The sequence below is a fragment of the Melospiza melodia genome, chromosome 2 (genome assembly GCF_035770615.1).
Source record: "Melospiza melodia melodia isolate bMelMel2 chromosome 2, bMelMel2.pri, whole genome shotgun sequence".
NCBI lineage: Eukaryota > Metazoa > Chordata > Aves > Passeriformes > Passerellidae > Melospiza > Melospiza melodia.
Window position 1 is genome coordinate 63,912,753 of NC_086195.1, and position 24,345 is coordinate 63,937,097.

At 47.5% G+C, this 24,345-nt stretch overlaps 1 protein-coding gene and 1 pseudogene across 1 annotated transcript; one reads left to right on the forward strand and one right to left on the reverse strand.

The window, feature by feature from the left end:
• Positions 1-938: 938 nt before the first annotated feature.
• Positions 939-2,437, reverse strand: LOC134415125 (epidermal differentiation-specific protein-like). The gene is made up of 2 exons (XM_063150425.1): positions 2,394-2,437; positions 939-1,874 (listed from the first exon to the last, which is right to left on the reverse strand). The coding sequence occupies exon 2, from the start codon at positions 1,819-1,821 to the stop codon at positions 1,291-1,293; it is 531 nt and encodes a 176-aa protein (XP_063006495.1). The 5' UTR covers positions 1,822-1,874; positions 2,394-2,437; the 3' UTR covers positions 939-1,290.
• Positions 2,438-8,648: 6,211 nt separating this feature from the next.
• On the forward strand, positions 8,649-9,233 carry LOC134414981 (epidermal differentiation-specific protein-like; annotated as a pseudogene).
• The last annotated feature ends 15,112 nt before the right edge of the window (positions 9,234-24,345 follow it).

A 24,345-nucleotide genomic window follows, 5' to 3' on the forward strand; every position in this document is an offset into this window, starting at 1 on the left:
TGAAGCCTCTGGCCTCCAGAAGACGCAGAAATCCGAAAGAAAGGATTTCTGTGGAGAAATGTCTGCGACACCTCCCCCCACTTGTAACACCATATGTAAATTTCTTGAAACCACCCCATCCATATTTGATGTCGAAGCTTTATTTTGCTGTTCTCTAGGATTGCACAACACTCTGGGGCTCGGGTAGCTGTGTGTATCATATTCCAAGTGCAGTATATGGACTCCTGGAAGAATTTAGGCTGGAGGGAACCTCCAGGGGTTTTCTGCTTCAATCTGCTGCTGATGGCAGGACAGACAATGGGCAGATATTTTTCCATGCTGGTGATGAAGCCATGGCAGAGACAGCAGAGTGGGACAGCAAGGTTTGTTACTGCGCTGATCTACCTGATCTACCCTTGTCATTCCTCATTCCTTATTGGGCTATTTCAGGTGTGAAAAACAAGGCAGGTTTTACCATTAGGATTAAAGAACTGAAATTATTGAAAACATTCTGTTTATGATGTGATTTAGGGCAGTAGAAGAATGCATCATTGCTACAATCACTGCCTTCAAATACAACCAAGCATGTGATAGCCAGGTACAATCTGGAGGTGAGAGTTTGGCCAGGATCAGCAATGATCTACATGCTCAACAAGATATTTTGAGTCAAGCCTGACCCCACTGTTAATGAGCAGGTAAACCAGAAGGAAACAAAATTCTGCAGGAGACATCCAGGAAAAATGTTGGCAAGTGACCGTGTGGACAATTCTCTGGATACACAGAGACATCTCAGCCTGGAAGAACAGTATTTATCTATTCCAAAGATGCACAAAACAGACCCCATGCTGATTGCAAAGGATTCTTTAATGGCAGCAACAGAAAATGGATAAAAGACAATGGCAGAGGCTACAGTAGCTCAAGGGCATTGCAATGCAAATTACAAAAGAAGTGATGCTGGTTCTGCACTGACACTCTCTGTTTCACTTAGCCACACACACAACCTGCAATGCTTCTACATTCCATAGCCCAGGACTCTGGAATTCCAGCTGAGGGTACAACAGGTTTCACACATGTGGCATTGCCTCCTCTAGCTTGGACACTCTCATATGATCAATCCTGATGATTCTTGCATTGGTGTGGTGGGAGCAGCGTGCAAGGCAGGATGGAGAAGTGCAGCTCTGCAGTGCAGCAGAGCAGAGAGCGCTGACATTCGGTGGTCCTGTGACACTGGGGGAAAAGGCAGCACCAGCAGAGGCGGAGATCCGGGTGTCAAATTTCTGCATCTTTTCTCAGCGCTGCAGGATTTGCATTCTAACAGCCACAGCCAGGGCGCAGGGGGCGCAGGAAGGAAAGCTTGTCGTTGAAATCGATTGCCTTGTAATTTGGTACATTCTCATGGGCTCGGGCAAGGTATTGACTTCCACTTCCATCACTGTGCTCACACAGCAGCCAGACACCTCTCTGGACTTTGTGGGATGAAATGATATCATTGTCATGTCCCGCAGCCAGGTTGGTTGCTTCTCTTATTATTCTGCTCTTCCCTTGATAATCAATGTGTTCATAGAGGGTGATCTGGGGATTGTACAGACTTTCAGTGATCACCTGCAGAGAGCTGATCCTGTCATTCATCTCATTACCTACAAAGCTATATTCTCCCTCCTCAAACACCAGAAACCGACCCTGGTAATCAGCATGCTCATAAGCCACCCAAGGCTGGCCAATTACTTTCACTGAGGAGACAATATCATTCCAATCTGCATCTTTTAGATTGGAAATGTCAGTGGTGAATTCTTTGGACATGCCCTTGAAGTTGGCATGCTCATAAATGATGATTTTGCCCATCTCTGCAGGACTTCTGGGGTGCAGATTTCTTGCTATAGGAGCTGGATGGCAGCCTGCACAAAAGGGAGACAGAAAACAAGCAGAACTTGTGAGAAGACTTTCTCATCCACAGAGAAAATTATGGGAAGTGTGGTGTAGAAAAGGAAAAGTAGAATGTTTTTAGCAGAATAAAAACATATCAGCATCTGAAAAGGAGTGAGAGCATTTCAGTTTAGAGGGAAAACATCAAACAAGACATGTGCCCACAGCTACTCAGTTCAAATTAGTTGTGTGAGTTGGTTTAGGTACATACCCAAGATTAAGCTGTAAATACTCTCCCAGTCACCCCCCACAACTGTGTATCAGTGGCCCCCTCCAGGCTGTCCCTGGGTCAGGTTTGTCTCTCCTGCAGCAGCCATCCATCTCCTCATGCCCTGAGAGATGGCTTCAGTCTCTGCACACGCACACAGCAGAGCCTCACGGCTGTGCTGCAGCTCTCAGCCCAGCACTAAAGCCTCCTGCCCTTGCCCTGCACTTCACAGCAGCTGCCCAAGAAGCCCTTCCAGCTCTCCTGTGCCAAGGGTGCCTCTTACCTTGCTGTCAGCTGCAGGGCTGCGAGAGCTGAGGGCAATTCCTCCAGTGCAGGGCTGTGGTGTGTGCAGAGTGTCTCACCTGTCTGCATTTATAGCTCACTCAGAAGCCTTGTGCAACACCCCATGTGACAGCATGACAAGTGATCAAAACTGTCCAAAAGCCAGATCAGCCACAGTAATTCAGGCACACCAAAGTACATTGTGACACTGGCGCTGTGGAAGTTTCCTGCTTGTCTTGCTCTCCTGGGAAGTGCTTAAAATGCACAAGGATTTTTATGAGATTTTCTAGTCACAGAGATGGCATTGGAGCACCAGGTATTTTAAAAAATTTCCCTTTTGTCCTTAGAATCATGGAATCATTAAGGTTGGAAAAGGCCTCCAAGATTATCAAGTCAAAACTTTGATTGTGAACCACCATGCCCAGTACCCTGGTTCACGGCAAATTCTGGAGAGAACCCTCAAAGGGGCCCCTCTAGGAAAACAGATTCAATTGGCCCCTCTCCTCAACTGGTCCAGGAGGAGGTACATCCTTGGAGAAAAGTGGAAAACAACCTGTTTAATAAACAATTAACCTTACCAATATTAAACAAAAAAACTCCTTGCTGCTCCAAAAGAGATGACAAACTGAGAAAGTTCCCTCCCTGGGTTGCAGCACAGCTCACTCAGTCTCTGATCAGCCCCTCAGGCGCTGGAAATGCCGCGGCCCAGGCCCGGCCCGGTGGGCCCCAAGTATGAGCTGCTGGTGCTCTGCTGGTGTTCAGGCCAGAGCAGCTTTGAACAGGTCCAGAGAAAATGGGAGAAAAACCCTCAGGCCAGAGAACTGCTTTGCCTCAGCTAGCCAAAACTAACTAAACCAAAGGAGAGATCTGTCCCACTGTCTGTCCATCTGCAGACAACAAAGTCCAGGAGCAGGAATGTGGAGGAGTGAGTGCAGAGTCTGAAAACAAACTGCTGCTTCTTGTCTGCCCCCTTCACTCTCTGGAACAAGTCCTAAAGATGCTAAACTTAGTATTCAGCATAAACAGAACAAGACTACTAAAAGCATCATATAGTGAACCCAGGACACCCAGTAAACCATATTGCGAATGTCTCTTCTCCTTGTGTTTTGGATATTTTCAGGGATAATAATAAGTTTCTCCACCGCTTCCCTGGGTTGCCCATTCCAAAGCTTAATTACTCTTGCAGTAAAGATGTTTCCCTTAATCACCAACCTGAATGTCTCCATACACAAGCTGAGGGCATTTCCCCTCGCTCCATCATTGGTTGACTGGAGAACAAAGTGACCCACTTGGCTACATCCTCCTATCTGGAGTTGTGGAGAGTGATAAGGCCCCCCCCCCGAGCCTCCTTTTCCTTCAGGATAAACATCTTCAGCTCCCTCAGCTCTTCCTTATCACACTCTTCACCAGCCTTGCTGCCCTTCTCTGGACTCCAGCACTTCCATGTCTTGCGGTGAGGGGCCCAAAATGAACACAGGATTCCAGGAGTGGCCTCAGCAGTGCTGAGTACAGGAGGACAATCCCTGCCCTGCTCCTGCTGGCCACCCCATTGCTGATCCAGGCCAGGTGCCATGGGCCTTCCTGGCCACCTGAGAACACTGATGGCTCATGTTCAGCTCTCTGAAGGTGTGGATGCACCATCCCTCAAAGGGTTCTTCAGGGTCTCTTGCAGCCCAAACCATTCTCTGATTCCTTGACATATGTGTTCATGTATATATTTATGTATAGTAGTAGATGGGCATGGTACGATTGTAGATGGTAAACAAAAGCACCAATGTTGTTGTCTCAAAACCAGACAGAAGATCACAGTGGAGAACCCAGAAACTGGGGGTAAATAGGGACCAACTAATATGGTGTAGAACCTGCTTCAAAGTCAGAATTCTAAAGCAGAGGTATGGCAAAAACCACCAGAGATCTTTGCAGATATTTATTTTGTGCAAATTACTGAATATTGTAAATGGTGCCTTATACTGTCAGTCGTGTAATTATACACTTGAATATGTTAAGAGATAGTGTTCCACCCTTGTCAAGTCACAGTCTTGTGCTAAGTATGACTCCAAGCATTTCCCTAGTTCAGGCTGAAGGAAATGTTTCAGGTAGTGTTTCTTTTTAATATTTTTCTTGCATCAACTGTTTCTATTTCTGTCTATGGAACAAGAAAGCTGAGATCATGCTGCCCCAGCTTATTTTTGCTTTTGAAATCTTTGATCCGGAGATCTTGGTTCTCCTCACTTCCTGATCCTCCTTTCTTTTCTTCACTACACAGGCACAAATTATGTTCTACCTCTATTTATTCTCCCTGATGCCAGACTTTGCTGACAGCCATGAGAGCTCTTTGCAGTGCCCTGAAAGATCTCATGGTCACAGGATCCAAACGGATGCTGACACAGAGGTCTTATTGCAAATAATTTCTTCTGTGATCACACAGGTGACAACACCTTTGATGTGCTCTTGAAAACTCTGCCTCTCTGATTCCTGGGATCTGAGACTGTGGAACACCCAGGATGGCCATTTTCAGTGGCGCTTCTCCAGAAACCTGCTGGACTTGGTGAGCAATCTACAGGGAGCACTGAAGGAAAACATTTTGTTGGAGTGTGGAGAGTGTCATTACTTGATCACATGGTTTGAGTGTTCCTGGGAATCTGCAGAATTCCAGAACACAGCATCCCATAAGCTCTGGGCCAATGAATCCTGTGGTAGGGATGCTCTTCTTCATTCACCATCTCTACAGGTGTTTCCTTCTGTCCCACTAAGATCGATCATGGTCTTTGTGTCTGCAGGCTTCCAGCACATGGAAATTTAAAGTATGGGAAGACCAACTTGTAAGGGTATGTGAAATACGACAGCATCTGGTCTATGACGTTTATCTAACAAAGGCCTTTCTGATTCAAAAGGAGTCATACCAGTGGGATTTGCCAGCAAAGTTTGAGCTGGAGCAGCCAGCAAGCAGGGCATGGATATAGACAGGGATTTCAGTCCAGCAGGAGACTCGTGCTGGAATTCAAGGCACCCACGACTGCCAGAACACCAATGAGAACAGTGTGTGCTGTGTGTGGGCTGGCTCAAGCACCAAGCTGCACTAGCCAGAGACTAGGAGACACCAAAGGGTGTCCTGGTCAGAGAGCCCAGAGCCAGGTGTGAGTCTGGACAGGCTGGGGGCTCTCAGTCCCGTTGGGAGCAGCTGGGCAGTGCTTGTGGCTGTGGGGAGTGAGGGTGGGCAGGTCTTCACTAGAGGGCTTCCATGTGTGTTGGCTGCAGAGGAGGAAGGAGACGGGGCTGTCTTCCATTGCATTCAGTGGGAGTGCTGGTGGTGTCAGCTGTGGGTGGCTGAGGGCAGCCCCTGGTGTGTGCCAGCCGGTGCCGTGGCCGTGGCCGTGTCCTTTCCGTGCCCAGGTGCCTGTCCCTGGGTCACACAGCCAAGCCCAGCACGGGCTGTCCCTGCAGCCTGGCCAGTGGCACTGGGAAGAGCAGCCCTGGACAGAGAGCCTGCAGCCTGGGCTGCAGCAGCTGAGCTGAGGAGCTCCTGGGGCTGAACCCTGCTCATCCTGAGCTCTCCCTACACACGGCACTCGAAAAGTGACTTGGCCAGACAGAAACCCTGGAACTGGGGCTTTTCCCACAGGAGAACCACTCTCATGTAACTTTTGTGTTCTTCCCTTTTACTTTCAATCTTGATCAGCTATTTGTAGGAACTATCATGGGCTTTCTCAGACGAGTATATTGTGTGTTGAAATCCTACAGATCCACAGATGCTCTTTCAATTCTCTTTTTCTTGCACTTGTAGTTGGATGTGATTGTACTTGTACTCCCTGGCAAGATGGAGAACCACATCTTGAAAAATTGCCCTTCCAAAAAGCCAAATTCACCAAGAAAGCCCCAAACATTAAACTGTGGAGAGACAAATTGCAGGGACACATTAATTGCTGAGTGCAAGGACAATGCAAAGGAGCTCATTAGATCCACTGAGGCAATGTCAGTGCACAGAAATCCCCATCAGGACAGCCTTGGTCTGACAAGGCTGAATGGTTGGACAAGGGACATTGATCATCTTTATTTACAGCAGGATTCCTCAGGAGCAGTCTGGCTCAGGAAATACTGGGATTTGCCTGTCTTGGTCCTTATGTGATGAGCTTGAATGATCCAGGGAGCCAGGAGGATGGTAGGATTGGTGAGTAATTCAAGCTGGAAGCGACCTTTGGTTGTCATTGGATCCAGTCAGCTGCTTAACACAGGGACATCTGTGAGGTGAATTATGGCTGCTGGTGGCTTCATCCAGTCAGGTCTGGAAAACCTCAGAGTATGCAGACTATCCAACTTCTTTGGGTGGTGTGATTTAAAATTTTCTGACATCATTATGAAAATTTTTCTCAGCCATGGAAGAGACAAGGCTAAGGATTCTCAGAGGGGCTCAGCAAAAGGACATCTGGAAAGGGTCTTATCTGGAAACAGGGAAGCTCTGACTGAAAATAAGGAAAGTAACCATAGCCCTAAGAGTTTTTCAGCACTGGAAGAAAGGTCAGCGATCCTGGGGAATCTCCACCATAGGAATTGTTGCGAAATCACTTGAAGATGGCCACGAGTAACCTGGTCATGTTTGGAAGCTGCTCTGCTTGTGACCAAGGCCTTGGACCTCCCTTCCACAATCTATCTTTCTGTCAGTAATTGTAAGGATGGTTTAAAAGCCTTTGTCACTTTCTGCCTAATTGCATCCATTGTTCAATTTCAATGAAAAAGTGTCATTGTCAGGTCAGGTGTACAACACCCTCAAGTTTATTTGTTGGACATTCATGAACTCTGTTTCCCCAAAGTCAGACTTCCCTCCCCATTCCTCCACAGGCTCTCACCTGCTATCTTGTCAAATGTAATTCCCTCTATTGAAGGCTCAAAGTCCTTCTCCACCTTTACTTCTTCCTCTTATCACTGAAAAATTTTCAAGAATCCTTTGTTAGATTTTTGGATGTGACACTTCCTCATTTGTTTGGATTATGTCTTTGATTAAATACACCCCAAAACAAATCTTGGCATGAGCAAATGCAAATTTGCTCTAACATTCCCCTGCATATCCCTCCCTGAACCATTTCTTTCTGTTTTGTAGGCTTGTACTCATCTCTGGTGCATGGGTAGCTGTCCCGCCAGACAGGCCAAGGAGAGTGTATGGACTCCTTGAAGCATTTAAGCTGGAAGGAACCTTGAAGGGTCTCTACTTCATGGTGGTATTTGGGCAAAGGTTGGGCGTGATGATCTTGGAGGCATTTTTCAAAATTAATGATTTCATGACACTAAGGACAAAAGGGATTTTTTTTTTTTCAAAAACTGGTGCTCCAATATCATCTCTGTGACCTGGAATCATGACTGGATATCTCCCATAACAATTCCTTCTGCATTTTATTACTTCCCGGGAGGGCAAGACTACTAATTGCCACAAGCAGGAAACTTCCACAGCGCCTGTGTCACAATGTACTTTGGTGTGCCTGAATTACTGTGGCTGATCCGGCTTTTGGACAATTTTGGTCACTTGTCATGCTGTCACATGGGGTGTTGCACAAAGCTTCTGAGTGAGCTATAAATGCAGACAGGTGAGACACTGTGCACACACCACAGCCCTGCACTTGAAGAATTGCCCTCAGCTCTCGCAGCCCTGCAGCTGACAGCAAGGTAAGAGGCACCCTTGGCACAGGAGAGCTGGAAGGGCTTCTTGGGCAGCTGCTGTGAAGTGCAGGGCAAGGGCAGGAGGCTTTAGTGCTGGGCTGAGAGCTGCAGCACAGCCGTGAGGCTCTGCTGTGTGCGTGTGCAGAGACTGAAGCCATCTCTCAGGGCATGAGGAGATGGATGGCTGCTGCAGGAGAGACAAACCTGACCCAGGGACAGCCTGGAGGGGGCCACAGATACACAATTGTGGGGGGTGACTGGGAGAGTATTTTATGACTTACTCTGGGGGATATATGTAAACCAACACGTATATCTAATTAAAACTGCGTAGTTATGGGTATATACCCCATTTTACATTCTCTTCCAAGTGAACATTTCTATATCATGCCCTCATGCCCTCACTCCTTTCCAGCTGCTGCTATGTTTATTCTTTGTTCAAAATGTGTTGCTTTCCCTTCTTTATTTTTTCCCACTCTACATTTTTCATCATTTTCCATCTGGTATGTAAAGGTTTTTTACAAGCATTGTTTGTTTTGTGTCTTCCTCTTGTGCAGGCTGCCATCCAGCTCCTACAGCAAGGAATCCAAACACGAGAAGTCCTGCAGACATGGGAAAAATCATCATTTATGAGCATGTCAACTTCCAGGGCATGTCCAAAGAATTCACCACTGACACTCCCAACCTAATAGCAGTGGGTTGGAATGATATTGTCTCCTCAGTGAAAGTAATTGGCCAGCCTTGGGTGGCTTATGAGCATGTTGATTACAAGGGTCGGTTTCTGGTATTGGAGGAGGGAGAATATGACTCTGTAGGTAAAGAGATGAATGACAAGATCAGCTCTCTGCAGGTGATCAGGGAAGATCTGCACAATCCCCAGATCACTCTCTACCAACACGTTGACTACAAAGGGAGGAGCAGAATAGTAAGAGAAGCAACCAACCTGGCTGGGGGAGAAGATGATGACATTGTGTCTTCCCACAAAGTCCAGAGAGGTGTCTGGCTGCTGTGTGAGAACAGTGATGGAAGTGGGCCTCAGCACCTTGCCCGAGCCCATGAGGACGTTCCCAATTACAAGGCAATTGACTTCAATGACAAGCTCTCCTTCCTGCGCCCCCTGCGCCCTGGCCGTGACTCTTAGACTGCAGAGCCTGTGACCCTGAGGGAAGGTGCAGTCCCAGCAGGAAATCTCTGATCTCTGCCCCTGCTCGTGTCCCTTCCTTTGTGATTTGCTTTACAAAGCCCTTGTGGTACCTTGGCCTGTTCCACTGTCTGTAACCTCTTTTGGGTTGGTGCCAATAAAGACTCTCTTGCAAGCAACAGTGGGTTGTTTTATGGACTGTTCAGTGTAGATAAATATTTCCCTTTCTTGGAGAGATGTCTGTGAGTGCTAAGAAAATGTGTTGGGTAGTCAATTTGAGATGTTTTTCATGGATCTCTCCTGAAAGGAATATTCTTCTTCCAGATTCACTGTTGAGTAACAGTGGGCTCAGGCTTGACTCAACGAGTGCTATAGTCTTGGTGGGCATGTTGATTATTGTTGTGATCCTGGCCAAACTCTCCCATTCAGACTGTTTTAAAATATTAGATGTTTGATTATATCTCATGCAATCTATCACAGTAATGGATCATGCTGGTGATACAGTCTTCTACTCACCAAATCACACAACCAAACAGTAAGTTTTCCTAACTTTGAAGTGACAGAGGGGTTGATCCCTGTGGAAACAACTGTCTTGTGCTTTTAAACTTGTAGTTTCTTGATAAGGGAGGATGGATGACATAGTATTCCATGATCTGTTTAGCCATGTGCAAGTTCACTGGGACGAGTTTGAACTCAGCCTCCTCCACCACTGTGTGTGTGGCTGCCATGCCCAGCTGGAGCTGTGTTCCCTGTGCTGAGGCTCAGTGCCCCTCTCAGCTCCCTGTGCCTTCCTGCAGCCTCTCTCCTCCTGTTCTCACCCACTGACACAGCCCTGGCCACTTTCCCAACGCTTCCTGTTCCCTCAGCCCCCTGCAGGAAATATTTTCACAGCAGTGCAGTAACAAACCTTGCTGTCCCACACTGCTGTCTCTGCCCTGGCTTCATCACCAGCATGGGAAAACATCTGCCCATTCTCTGTCCTGTCATGAGCAACAGCTGGAAGTAGAAAACCCCTGGAGGTTCCTTCCAGCCTCAATTGTTCCAGGAGTCCATACACTGTGATTGGGATGTGATAGGCACAGCTACCCCTGCCCCAGGGAGGAGTGCAATCCTACAGAACAGCAAAGGAAAGGTTCAAGGAGAGAAATATGGATGGGGTGGTTTCAGGAACTTTTACATCTGCTATTGCAAAGGGTTGAGTTTTGTTTGGTTTGGGACTTTTTTTGTTTGGTTGGTTTTTTGGTTTGTTTTTTGTTTTTTGTTTTTTTTTTTTTTTGTTTTTTTTTTTTTCAATCGCAAAGGATTCTTGTAAGTTTTTCAGTAATAGGAGGATGAAGTAAAGATGGAGAAGGACTTTGACCCTTCAGTGGAGGGTGTTATATTTGACAACAGAGCAAGTAAGAACTGCTGCTGAACTGGGAAGGAAGTCTGATGTTGGGCAAATTGAATTGATAAATACACAACAAGTAATCCTCAAGTTCTTGTACACATGACTTGATGATGACATTTTTTCAAGGAAATTGAACAAAGAATACAATTAGCCAGAAAGTGACAAAGGGTTTTAAAACTGGGCCTCTCTCAGCATTGAGGTTGCACTGCCATTGTTGCTTTCCTGATGGTTTCAGTCAGACGCCCTCTCACACTCACAGAGTTGGCTCACTTGACTCACACATCTCAACTCTTTGGAGCATGGGCAGAGGAAGAGAAAAGCACCCTGGTCACCTAACTCCAACTTTCCTGTAGTCTGTCAGCAAAGGATTTTCCTATTTTGTTCTTTTCAATCCCACAAACTCTTTATTTAGACTCCTTTTGAAGAGGAGCTGTTCTAGTCAGTACTTCTGTACAGGTTTTACCCTGCCTCAGGCATGCCACTCTTGAGTACATGCAACCCCTGAGAGTTTAATTCCAGTCCTGTCAGAATGGCTTCTCTCTGTCTCCTTTCTGTGGTGGATAAGATGTTGAAGGGCACTTGCATCCTGCACAGCATGAGGACTGGAGGAGCAGGGGAAGGGAAGAGTTTATTCCATCTCCTCTGAAAAGAGGGCACACCCGGAATACTGCATCTGTTTCAGATGCCCTATAAAAAGCACAATGTGAACAAAATGGTGGAGCCCCATACAGGCCAGTGGATGGCACAGGAGCATCCCATGAACCAGCAGAGTCTGAGGGGCCTGGTCCTGTTCAGCCTGCAGAAGACAAGGCTCCTGTTATCCGAGGGGCTCAGCAAAGGACAGCTGGAAAGAGTCTTAGATGGCAGCAGGGAAACTCAGACATAAAAAAAGGAATAAAAACTCATACTAACGATTGCTCAGCTCTGGCAGAAAGGCAAGAGACCCTGGAGAGCCTCCACCCTTGTACTTTTTGAAACATCTCTTGAGGATGGCCTTGAGTAATCTTCTTTCCTTGTATCTGCTGTGAGGAAGGCAGTGGAATAGGGAAGTACCTTCCCAAATAAATCTTTGTGTCAGTAATTCTCAGGAAGATTTCAAAACCTTTGTCACTTTCTGGCTAATTGCATTCTTTGTTCAATTTCCTTGAAAAAATGTCATCATCAAGTCATATGTACAAAAATGTGGGGATTACTTGTTGTGTATTTATCAATTCCATAGCCCCAATGGCAGAGTTCCCTCCCAGTTCAGCAGCCGCTCTTACTTGCTCTCTTGTCAAATGTAACACCCTCCACTGAAGGGTCAGAGTCCTTCTCCATCTTTACTTCATCCTCCTATTACATAAAAACTTACAAGAATCCTATGCAATTAAAAAAACCCCATGAAAACAAAAAAACCATCCAAACAAAAAAAACCCCAAACTAAACAAAACTCAACCCTTTGTATTAGCACTCCATCCATATTTCTCTCCTTGAACCTTTCCTTTGCTGTTCTGTAGGATTGCACTCCTCCCAGGGGCAGGGGTAGCTGTGCCTATCACATTCCAATAACCATGTATGGCCTCCTGGAATCAAGATTTTCTGCTTTGAGCTGTTACTCATGACAGGACAGAGAATGGGCAGATATTGTCCCATGTTGGTGATGAAGCCAGGGCAGAGACAGCAGTGTGGGACAGCAAGGTTTGTTACTGCACTGCTGTGAAAATATTTCCTGCAGTGGGGGGCTGAGGGAACAGGAAGCGTTGGGAAAGTGGCCAGGGCTGTGTCAGTGGGTGAGAACAGGAGGAGAGAGGCTGCAGGAAGGCACAGGGAGCATCTTTTCTCAGTGCTGCAGGATTTGCATTGTAACAGCCATAGTGAGGCGCATGGGGTGTAGGAAGGAGAGCTTGTACTTGGAGTCAATTGCCTTGTAATTTGGAAGGTCCTCATGGGCTAGGGCAAGGTGCTGAGGCCCACTTCCATCACTGTTCTCACCCAGCAGCCAGACATCTCTCTGGACTTTGTGGGAAGACACAATGTCATCATCTTCTCCCCCAGCCAGGTTGGTTGCTTCTCTTACTATTCTGCTCCTCCCTTTGTAGTCAACGTGTTGGTAGAGAGTGATCTGGGGATTGTGCAGATCTTCCCTGATCACCTGCAGAGAGCTGTTCTTGTCATTCATCTCTTTACCTACAGAGTCATATTCTCCCTCCTCAAATACCAGAAACCGACCCTTGTAATCAACATGCTCATAAGCCACCCAAGGCTGGCCAATTACTTTCACTGAGGAGACAATATCATTCCAATCTACATCTTTTAGATTGGAAATGTTAGTGGTAAATTCTCTGGACAGACCCTGGAAGTTGGCATGCTCAATAATGGTGACGTTGCCCATCTCTGCAGGACTTCTGGCGTGCAGATTCCTTGCTATAGGAGCTGGATGGCAGCCTGCAGAAAAGGGAGACAGAAAACAAGCACAGCTTGTGAGAAGACTTTCTCCTCCAGACAGAGAATTATGGGAAGTGTGGTGCAGAAAAGGAAAAGTAGTAAGTTTTTAGCAGAATAGAAACATAGCAGCAGCTGGAAAGCAGTAAGAACATGACAGAAATTTCAGTTTTGAGGGAAAACATCAAACAAGACATGTGCCCACAACTACTCAGTTCAAATTAGTTGTGTGTGTTTGTTTAGGTTCATACCGAAGATTAAGCTGTAAATACTCTCCCAGTCACCCCCCACAACTGTGTATCAGTGGCCCCCTCCAGGCTGTCCCTGGGTCAGGTTTGTCTCTCCTGCAGCAGCCATCCATCTCCTCATGCCCTGAGAGATGGCTTCAGTCTCTGCACACGCACACAGCAGAGCCTCACGGCTGTGCTGCAGCTCTCAGCCCAGCACTAAAGCCTCCTGCCCTTGCCCTGCACTTCACAGCAGCTGCCCAAGAAGCCCTTCCAGCTCTCCTGTGCCAAGGGTGCCTCTTACCTTGCTGTCAGCTGCAGGGCTGCGAGAGCTGAGGGCAATTCCTCCAGTGCAGGGCTGTGGTGTGTGCAGAGTGTCTCACCTGTCTGCATTTATAGCTCACTCAGAAGCTTTGTGCAACACCCCATGTGACAGCATGACAAGTGACCAAAACTCTCCAAAAGCCAGATCAGCCACAGTGATTCAGGCACACCAAAGTACATTGTGACACAGGCGCTGTGGAAGTTTCCTGCTTGTCTTGCCCTCCTGGGAAGTGCTTAACATGCAAAAGGATTTTTATGAGATTTTCTAGTCACAGAGATGGCATTGGAGCACCAGGTATTTTAAAAAATTTCCCTTTTGTCCTTAGAATCATGGAATCATTAAGGTTGGAAAAGGCCTCCAAGATCATCAAGTCCAAATTTTGATTGTGAACCACCATGCTCAGTGTCCTGGTTCGTGGCAAATTCTGTAGAGAACCCTCAAAGGGGCCCCTCTAGGAAAACAGATTCAATTGGCCCCTCTCCTCAACTGGTTCAGGAGGAGATACATCCTTGGAGAAAAGTGGAAATCAACCTGTTTAATAAACAATTAACCTTACCAATATTAAACAAAAAATTCCTTGCTGCTCCAAAAGAGATGACAAACTGAGAAAGTCCCCTCCCCGGGTTGCAGCTCAGCTCACTCAGTCTCTGATCAGCCCCTCAGGCGCTGGAAATGCCGCGGCCCAGGCCCGGCCCGGTGGGCCCCAAGTATGAGCTGCCGGTGCTCTGCTGGTGTTCAGGCCAGAGCAGGTTTGAACAGGTCCAGAGAAAATGGGAGAAAAACCCTCAGGCCAGAGAACTGCTTTGCCTCAGCTAGATAAAACTAACTAAACCAAAGGAGCGCTCTGTCCTGCTGTCTGTCCATCTGCAGACAACACTGACCAGGAGCGGGAATGTGGAGGAGTGAGTGCAGAGTCTGAAAACAAACTGCTGCTTCTTGTCTGCCCCCTTCACTCTCTGGAACAAGTCCTAAAGATGCTAAACTTAGTATTCAGCATAAACAGAACAAGACTACTAAAAGCATCATATAGTGAACCCAGGACACCCAGTAAACCATATTGCGAATGTCTCTTCTCCTTGTGTTTTGGATATTTTCAGGGATAATAATAAGTTTCTCCACCACTTCCCTGGGTTGCCCATTCCAAAGCTTAATTACTCTTGCAATAAAGATGTTTCCCTTAATCACCAACCTGAATGTCTCCATACACAAGTTGAAGGCATTTCTCCTTGCTCCATCATTGGTTGACTGGAGAACAAAGTGACCCACTTGGCTACATCCTCCTATCTGGAGTTGTGGAGAGTGATAAGGTCCCCCCCTGAGCCTCCTTTTCCTTCAGGATAAACATCTGCACCTCCCTCACCTCTTCCTTATCAGATTCTTCTCCAGCCTTGCTGCCCTTCTCTGGACTCCAGCACTTCCATGTCTTGCGGTGAGGGGCCCAAAATGAACACAGGATTCCAGGAGTGGCCTCAGCAGTGCTGAGTACAGGAGGACAATCCCTGCCCTGCTCCTGCTGGCCACCCCATTGCTGATCCAGGCCAGGTGCCATGGGCCTTCCTGGCCACCTGAGAACACTGATGGCTCATGTTCAGCTCTCTGAAGGTGTGGATGCACCATCCCTCAAAGGGTTCTTCAGGGTCTCTTGCAGCCCAAACCATTCTCTGACTCCTTGACATATGTGTTCATGTATATATTTATGTATAGTAGTAAATGGGCATGGTACTATTGTAGATGGTAAACAAAAGCACCAATGTTGTTGTCTCAAAACCAGACAGAAGATCACAGTGGAGAACCCAGAAACTGGGGGTAAATAGGGACCAACTAATATGGTGTAGAACCTGCTTCAAAGTCAGAATTCTAAAGCAGAGGCTTACGCTGCTGTGTTTTCCTTGCAATGCCTTATTGACTCTGTGTTCATCAGAGCAATCCTACAGCAAAGCTCAAATGAGATTCTCCATCCCTGTAAATCAAATCTGAAAAAATGCAGAGTGTGCTGCTGACAAAAGCAGTAATGAGAGACTTTCCTTCAGGGATCTGTAGAGGTCCTCAGGAAAATAAATGTGACAGAGTGAAATGTGTGCAGCTGGTTGTTCCTATAAGGAACTCCCTTCCTTGGAGTTAACTTGGTTTTGTCATTTACATGGTGCCAAAGCCCTGTCCACTGAACAGTCTCTCCATCAAATCTCTGTGCTTCCAATTTAGGAAGAAGGAATTTGTGGGGACCATGTCAGAGACTTTTGGGGAAGATGAAACAGGAAAGCCTTATAAATATGATTGTCTGTCAAAAGATTTTGAGAATATGGAAACTATAAGCGAGATTGAAATGAAAGCAAGTTTTGAGTTCCCTTAGTTACTGAATAACAGGAAAACCATGGTGTGGCTGGCTGAAGGTAATCCCCTTTTGAAGAAACAAGACCCTCTGCAAGCAGGCAGGTCCAAGGATCCGAGCAGACCCTGCCAGCTTGGCCGAAGGGGTCCAAAGAGTAGTTTATGGGGTTTAAAATGTAGCACAGTATGGTCATGTATTGATTCTTATAGGTTGTATGCAAATGCAATAGGATTTGTATGTTGTAGTAGATTGGTTAGTGAGAATCAGAATATTCAACACAGAAGATGATTTATTGTATTGTAACGGGAACTTCGCTTACTTACTTTCTTACTTTTCTATGCTCTTAGCTCTTCTCTTACCTCTGGTCTCTTAGATCTTGCCTTTTACACTCTTACCTTCTCATCCTCTCTACCCCTCTCTTCTCTCGGGCCTGCTTTGAGTTGTGGCTGGCAGCTCCCAGCAGGGCCCTGCACCCAAGCCCTCTGCAATAAACCACAAGTTCCACGACCTGGCTTCAGAGATCTCTCGTCTCCGTCCGTCCCGACTGTGCTGACCCCCCGTCACTCCTACAAGAGGCCTTGCAGAAATCCAGGTAGATAACATCTGTAGCCATTCCCTTTTCCACTGAAATAGCCACTGAATCGTAAAAAGCCAGTAGGTTATTTGAACTGGACTTTCTTTTGCTGAAGAGGTGCAAATCACAAATCACTTCCTTGTCTTTCATGTGCCTACAAATCTAGAAAATGAGAAGCAGGAAGCAGTTTGAGTTACTTAATTGTTAACACATCTCCTTGCTGAATCACCCTAACTGAGCAAGTTAAGTGAGCAGGTGAATACTCTGATAAAAGAGAAGAAATCTTCCTAGGTCTCTACTCCCTTGAGGAAGTACCATCTCTAGGAGCAGAAGTGCTGTGCTGCTGGCACCTAAATGCCTGTGCTGTCATTCGCACAGTGAGTTCCTGAGAAACTCGATCAGGATCAATGGAAGCCATGAACAAATGGTGACCCTCAAGGGTCTGTTCTGCCCCCAGTGCTCTCCAATGCCTTCCTTGATGTCACAGCCATGGGGTCAGGTGCACCCACAGCGAGTCTGGAGATGACACCAAGCTGAGTGGTGTGTTGCCATGCTGGAAGGAAGGGATTGTTAAGCAGGACCTCGAGAAGCCTGAGCAATGGCCCGATGTGCATCCCATAAATTTCAGCAAGGCTGAGTGCAAGGCCCTGCAACTGGATGTCAGAGCAATCACCAGGGGCAGCGTAGGCTGAGGGATGAATGGGCTGAGGGCAGCCCTGTGGAGAAGGAGCTGAGAACACCGGTGGATGAAAGACTGGACGTGACCTGACACTTGCCACCTAGAAAGCCAAATGTGTCCTGGGCTGCAGAAAGTGTAGTTGGCAAGATGAGGGAGATGATCCTTCCCTTCTGATCTGCTGAGGTGAGACTCTACCTGGAGCTCTGCACGCAACCGTGGGGTTTCCTGAACAAGAGAGACACAGACCTGTTACAGCAGATGTAGAGATGGGCCATGACAATGGTCAGAGGGCTGGAGAACGTCCAAAAAAAAAAGCCAGAGATACTTGGTGTTATTCAGCCTAGAGAAGAGAAGGCTTCTGGGAGACCTTATTGCAGCATTTTAAAATATAAAGAGGCTTATAAGAAAAGCAGAGAGAGGGTCTTTTTACTATGGCCTTTAACGATGAAAGAGCGTAGGTTTAGGCTCGACATTTCAAAGGAATTCTTCACTGTGAGGGTGGTGAGGCACTGGAAGAGGTTCTCTAGAGAAGATGTGGGCGCCCCATCCTTGGATCTCCCCCCTTAGTCAGTCTGTAGGCAACACCAGCTTGTGTGAGTGTCGTGTGCTGGAGAGGGAGGAGGCTCTGCAGAGGGGTCAGTGGGCTGAGGCCGATGGAATGAAGCTCAGCAAGGCCGAGGGCCGAGTCCTGCCCTGCGGTCACAGAAGCCCCACACGTGACAGACAGCAGCTGCACATGAGCCAGCTGTGCCCAGGTGGCCAGGCAGGCCCGTGGCACCTGGCCTGGATCAGCAATGGTGTGGCCAGCAGGATCAGGGCAGGGATTGTCCCCCTGTGCTCAGCACTGCTGAGGCCACACCTCAAGGGCTGGGCCCAGTTCTGGGCCCCTCACTGCAAGGAAGACATGGAGGGGCTGGAGTGAGTGCAGAGAAGGGAATTGAGCTGTTGAGGGATTGAAGGAGCTGGGGTTGCTCCAATCAATGTGTTCCAGTTCCTGTGGTTAAGATGGCTTCTGAGTAGGGACAGACATGAAGCCACGTTCTAAGGTTATCAGGCCACTCACACTTCAGTGAACTTTTGAACCACAGCAATGAGATATCTGGGTGTAGGGCATCAAAACCAAGATAAGAATATGAATAATTTTTGAGCATGACATCAACCACTCCCAGTTCCTTGGAATTGAGCAATTCACACTTCCACTATTCTGCAAGTATAAATGGAGGCAGGTGAGATGCTCTGCACACACCACAGCCCTGCACTGGAGGAATTGCCCTCAGCTCTCGCAACCCTGCAGCTGACAGCAAGGTAAGAGGCACCCTTGGCACAGGAGAGCTGGAAGGGCTTCTTGGGCAGCTGCTGTGAAGTGCAGGGCAAGGGCAGGAGGCTTTAGTGCTGGGCTGAGAGCTGCAGCACAGCCGTGAGGCTCTGCTGTGTGCGTGTGCAGAGACTGAAGCCATCTCTCAGGGCATGAGGAGATGGATGGCTGCTGCAGGAGAGACAAACCTGACCCAGGGAAAGCCTGGAGGGGGCCAGGGAGACACAGTTGTGGGGGGTGACTGGGAGAGTATTTACAGCTTAATCTTGAGTATGTAACTAAATCAACACACACAACTAATTTGAACTGCGTAGTGGTGGGCACATGTCTTGTTTGATGTTTTCCCTCTAAACTGAAATGCTCTCACTCCTTTTCAGATGCTGCTATGTTTCTATTCTGCTAAAAACTTTCTACTTTTCCTTTTCTGCACCACACTTCCATCATTTTCTGCCTGGAGTAGAAAGTCTTCTCACAAGCTCTGCTTGTTTTCTGTCTCCCTTTTCTGCAGGCTGCCATCCAGCTCCTATAGCAAGATATCTGCACCCCAGAAGTCCTGCAGAGATGGGCAACACCGTCATTATTGGGCATGCCAACTTCCAGGGTCTGTCCAGAGAATTCACCACTAAGATTTCCGATCTAAAAGATGCAGATTGGAATGATATTGTCTCCTCAGTGAAAGTAATTGGCCAGCCTCGGGTGCCTTATGAGCATGTTGATTACAAGGGTGGGTTTCTGGTGTTTGAGGAGGGAGAATATAGCTTTGTAGGTAAAGAGATGAATGACAGGATCAGCTCTCTGCAGGTGATCATTGAAAGTCTGTACAATCCCCAGATCACCCCCTATGAACACATTGATTGTCAAGGGAAGAGCAGAAAATTAAGAGAAGCAACCAACCTGGCTGCGGGACACGACAATGACAATCGTGTCTTCCCACAAAGTCCAGAAAGGTGTCTGGCTGCTGTGTGAGCACAGCGATGGAAGTGGATTTCAATACCTTGCCCGAGAGCACGAGCACCTTCCAAATTACAAGGCAATCGATTTCAACGACAAGCTTTCCTTCCTGCACCCCCTGCGCCCTGGCTGTGGCTGTTAGAAAGCAAATCCTGCAGCGCTGAGAAAAGATGCAGAAATTTGACACCCAGATCTCCGCCTCTGCTGGTGCTGCCTTTTCCCCCAGTGTCACAGGACCACCGAATGTCAGCGCTCTCTGCTCTGCTGCACTGCAGAGCTGCACTTCTCCATCCTGCCTTGCACGCTGCTCCCACCCCACCAATGCAAGAATCATCAGGATTGATCATATGAGATTGTCCAAGCTAGAGGAGGCAATGCCACATGTGTGAAACCTGTTGTACCCTCAGCTGGCATTCCAGAGTCCTGGGCTGTGGAATGTAGAAGCATTGCAGGTTGTGTGTGTAGCTAAGTGAAACAGAAAGTGTCAGTGCAGAACCAGCATCACTTCTTTTGTAATTTGCATTGCAATGCCCTTGTGCTACTGTGGCCTCTGCCATTGTCTCTAATCCATTTTGTGTTACTTGCAATAAAGAATCCTTTGCAATCAGCAGTGGGTCTGCTTTGTGCATCTTTGGAATAGATAAATATTGCTCTTCCATGCTGAGATGTCTCTGTGTATCCAGAGAATGGTCCACACGGTCACTTGCCAACATTTTTCCTTGATGTCTCCTGCAGAATTCTGTTTCCTTCTGGTTTAACTGGTCATTAACAGTGGGGTCAGGCTTGACTCTAAATGTCTTGGTGAGCATGTTGATCATTGCTGATCCTGGCCAAACTCTCACCTCCAGATTGTACCTGGCTATCACACGCTTGCTTGTATCTCAAGGCAGTGATTGTAGCAATGATGCAGTCTTCTACTGCCCTAAATCACATCATAAACAGAATGTTTTCACTAATTTGAATTCTAAAGTGCAAATGGTAGAACCTGCCTTGTTTTTCACACCTGTAATATCCTGATAAGGAATGAGGAATGACAAGGTAGATCAGGACCTGGTGAGTCCTGTGCAAGTTCAGCTGGACGAGCAGAGTCTCAGCCCTCCTGCAGCAGTGCCTAATGAGAGCTGCAGCCCTGAGCTGGGCACTGTGGCAGCTGTCCCATGGCAGCTCTGCCCTGCAGGGTTCCTCTCTCTCTGTGCTGGCCTGCTGTGTGCCCTGATTTCCTTGTCCTGGTCACAGACAGGAGCTGCACTTGGCCTCTTTGAACCACATGAGGTGCTTTATTGCCTTAAATAGTTAGTTAGTTGGTTTTGCACTGGGTGTTTGATAATCTGCACTGATCACATGGTCTTCCCCACTCCTAATCTCTGCTGGTAGTATTTTGTCCCGGGTTTACTCATCCCCTGGCCCGTTCCTCAATTGTGTCCCATTAGCTGTGGTCCTATTCCTCCATCCCCCATTCCCCCAGGTGTAAAATTCTCCTCTCCTTAGGCATTCCCCCTCTTTTTCTCCTGGGACACCAACTACTCCCCATAAACGATCCCCTGGAGTAATTCCACAGTAAAGCTGTGGGATTATTGGTCCTGAGAGGAGAAGAACACTTCCAGTCTTTTGCTTTTGTCCTTGTAAAGGTTGCCAGGGGCCTGGGCCCAGCTCTGGATGGATCGGGCCCAAATGGCTCTGGGAGAGAGCAGCCAATTTACAATGAGGTGCACATGGTGCCAGTGCTGGAGCTTGCCAAGGGCCCTTTGGATGGTCCCTGAAGACAGTTCTGTCTGTCTGTCTGTGTGTCTGTGGCTGCCATGCCCAGCTGGAGCTGTGTTCCCTGTGCTGAGGCTCAGTGCCCCTCTCAGCTCCCTGTGCCTTCCTGCAGCCTCTCTCCTCCTGTTCTCACCCACTGACACAGCCCTGGCCACTTTCCCAACGCTTCCTGTTCCCTCAGCCCCCTGCAGGAAATATTTTCACAGCAGTGCAGTAACAAACCTTGCTGTCCCACACTGCTGTCTCTGCCCTGGCTTCATCACCAACATGGGACAATATCTGCCCATTCTCTGTCCTGCCATCAGCAGCAGCTGGAAGTGGAAAACCCCTGGAGGTTCCTTCCAGCCTCAGTTGTTCCAGGAGTCCATACACTGTGATTGGGATGTGATAGGCACAGCTACCCCTGCTCCAGGGAGGATTGCAATTCTACAGAACAGCAAAGGACAGGTTCAAGGAGAGAAATATGGATGGGGTGGTTTCAGAAAATTTACATCTGCTGTTACAAAGGATCTTTTTTGTTTGTTTGTTTTAGTTTGTTTGTTCTGTTTTTTATAGCAAAGGATTCTTGTAAGTTTTTCAGTAATAGGAGGATGAAGTAAAGATGGAGAATGACTTTGAGCCTTCAGTGGAGGGTGTTACATTTGACAGCAGAGCTGGTAACCACTGCTGCTGAATTGGGAGGGAAGTCTGAGGTTGGGCAAATGGAACTGATAAATACACAACAAGTAATCCCCAATTTCTTGTACACATGACTTGATGGTAACATTTTTTCAAGGAAATTGAACAAAGAATGGAATTAGCCAGAAAGTGACAAAGGTTTTAAAATCTTCCTTAGAATTTCTGACAGCAAGATGTATTCTGGAAAGGACCTCCCTCGATCAAGGCCTTTTTCACAGGAAAGATGGCACCAAAGGAAAGCAGGTTTCTGGTGGCCATCATCAAGTGATTTCTGAACCAGCACAGGGGTGGAGATTCCCCAGGGTCTCTGGCCTTACCAAGCAGCAGACTGGACCCCATGGCACCATAAGGTCACTTTCAACCTGAATTGTCTTGTGATCCCACAATCCTCCTGCCTTGCATCGTCACTCAAGCTCATGATTTAGGGATCAGGATGGGCAAATCCGAGTATCGCCTGAGCTGTATTGCTCCTGAGGAATCTTGCTCTAAAGAAAGGGTCTCATCTGATAATCTCACATTACAGATGTGCATGCTCACAGCAGATTATTGGCTTGTCTGTTCTGGAAATACCTCGCGCTTTCCCTTCCCCTTCCTTCAGAACTTCTCAGGAAAAACACACAAGCACCTCCCTCCCAAAACACACTTACATCCTGCTCACAATATCTTCGGGATTTCTGAATCATTTAGAGTAAGAATCACATCCAGGACATATCAAACGTGCTACCCACATTTTCATCCCTGGTCCATGCCTTCTTTCAGAATTCCTGAAAAGTTGTCTCTCAGGGAAAGAAAATCTTTCTGCGAAAGAAACTCAGAGTATTGTGAGAGGATCAGAGAAAAGAGCAGCTGCAGCCTCTCACAACAAACTTCCCTGCTTTCCCCAAACAGAAAGGTTACCCTATTTCTGTGTGCATACAGCAGCTTTATTACTCATTAACTGCTGAGAATACTGGTTTGAAGCACTTGAGATCCAACAGGTCTGCCCCATTTCTTGACTTTCTTTGTCTCATCAGTGATTGACTCTAAGCAAACTTTCAGTGTAGGTTTGCCAGTTAGGAGAGCAGTTTGCTGCCAAGCCAAGAGAAGCACAAGAAGATTGCAATGTGATGTGTTGCAGTTTGTTTTAAACTTCCTTCCCCAGGTGTGCCAATACCTCTCTTCCCCTTCCCCCCCTCGCCCCCTGCTGGGCTGTCAATCAGGTTTAACATTCCAGCAAGGCGTCGTGTGGTTGGTCAAGTTCAAAGGATGCCCCTCAGATCTGGGGGTCATTGGCCTGTCTGGGTGTCATCCTCCCCTGAGTCCCTGCCCCTCTCACCTGGTTGGTCGCTCACCTGTCCCCTCCCCTCCCCCTGTCCTTGAGCTTAAAAGGTAATGAGACCATGTGGTCAGGATTCTGATGGACCTGTTCCCAAGATTCAGACCTCTGTAACCATGGAATAAACCTCTGGATATAACCCTCCAGCAGAATCCATCTCCTTTTTCTCTTCACCATCGCCTGAAGATTTTCTCCTGAGGTAAACGGAGTTCCTAACAAGCCTGGACTTGTTTAGTGCCCAGCTGCAACCACCAGCAAGCCAAGGTATCTCTGGGGTGACACGCCACAGTTGCTGCCTTTGGCCCAGCAGTGAGGGTCAGACTGGCCCAGGCACAATCTAACTGGTAATATTGGGATTCATATTCCAATAATGATGCTTTCAGGAGCTGCATTTGCAGGAGTGATCTGGTGTGTCATTGATGTTCTGGGCCTCTCTCAACACTGAGGTTGCACTGCCATTGTTGCTTTCCTGATGGTTTCAGTCAGATGCCCTCTCACACTCACAGAGTTGGCTCACTTGACTCACACATCTCAACTCTTTGGAGCATGGGCAGAGGAAGAGAAAAGCACCCTGGTCACCTAACTCCAACTTTCCTGTAGTCTGTCAGCAAAGGATTTTCCTATTTTGTTCTTTTCAATCCCACAAACTCTTTATTTAGACTCCTTTTGAAGAGGAGCTGTTCTAGTCAGTACTTCTGTACAGGTTTTACCCTGCCTCAGGCATGCCACTATTGAGTACATGTAACCCTTGAGAGAATAATTCCAGTCCGGTCAGAATGGCTTCTCTCTGTCTCCTTTCTGTGGTGGATAAGATGTTGAAGGGCACTTGCATCCTGCACAGCATGAGAACTGGAGAAGCAGGGGAAGGGAAGAGTTTATTCCATCTCCTCTGAACAGAGGGCACACCCAGAATATTGCATCTGTTTCCGATGCCCTATAAAATGTAGGGGGTTGAGTAAATATATGTATTGTAAATATATGAATGGCAGTGAAAGATCTTTGTATTGTATTAGTGACCCTGCCCTGATTCTAGGTATTGTAAATGGGCTGCAGCTGTGATGTCCTTGATTGGGCAGCAGCTGTAGCCCATGGAGGTAACTGAGATAAAAGGGGGCGGGGTGGTCAGGGAGAGCCTGGGAGAGGAGCCCTGACCGAGAAGCAACAACACCACTGCTGTGAAGATCTGCCATGAGAAAACCACCAA

Excerpts from the sequence above, each read along its gene's own strand:
- LOC134415125 (XM_063150425.1), bottom strand. The coding sequence starts at position 1,821 with ATGGGCAAAATCATCATTTATGAGCATGCCAACTTCAAGGGCATGTCC.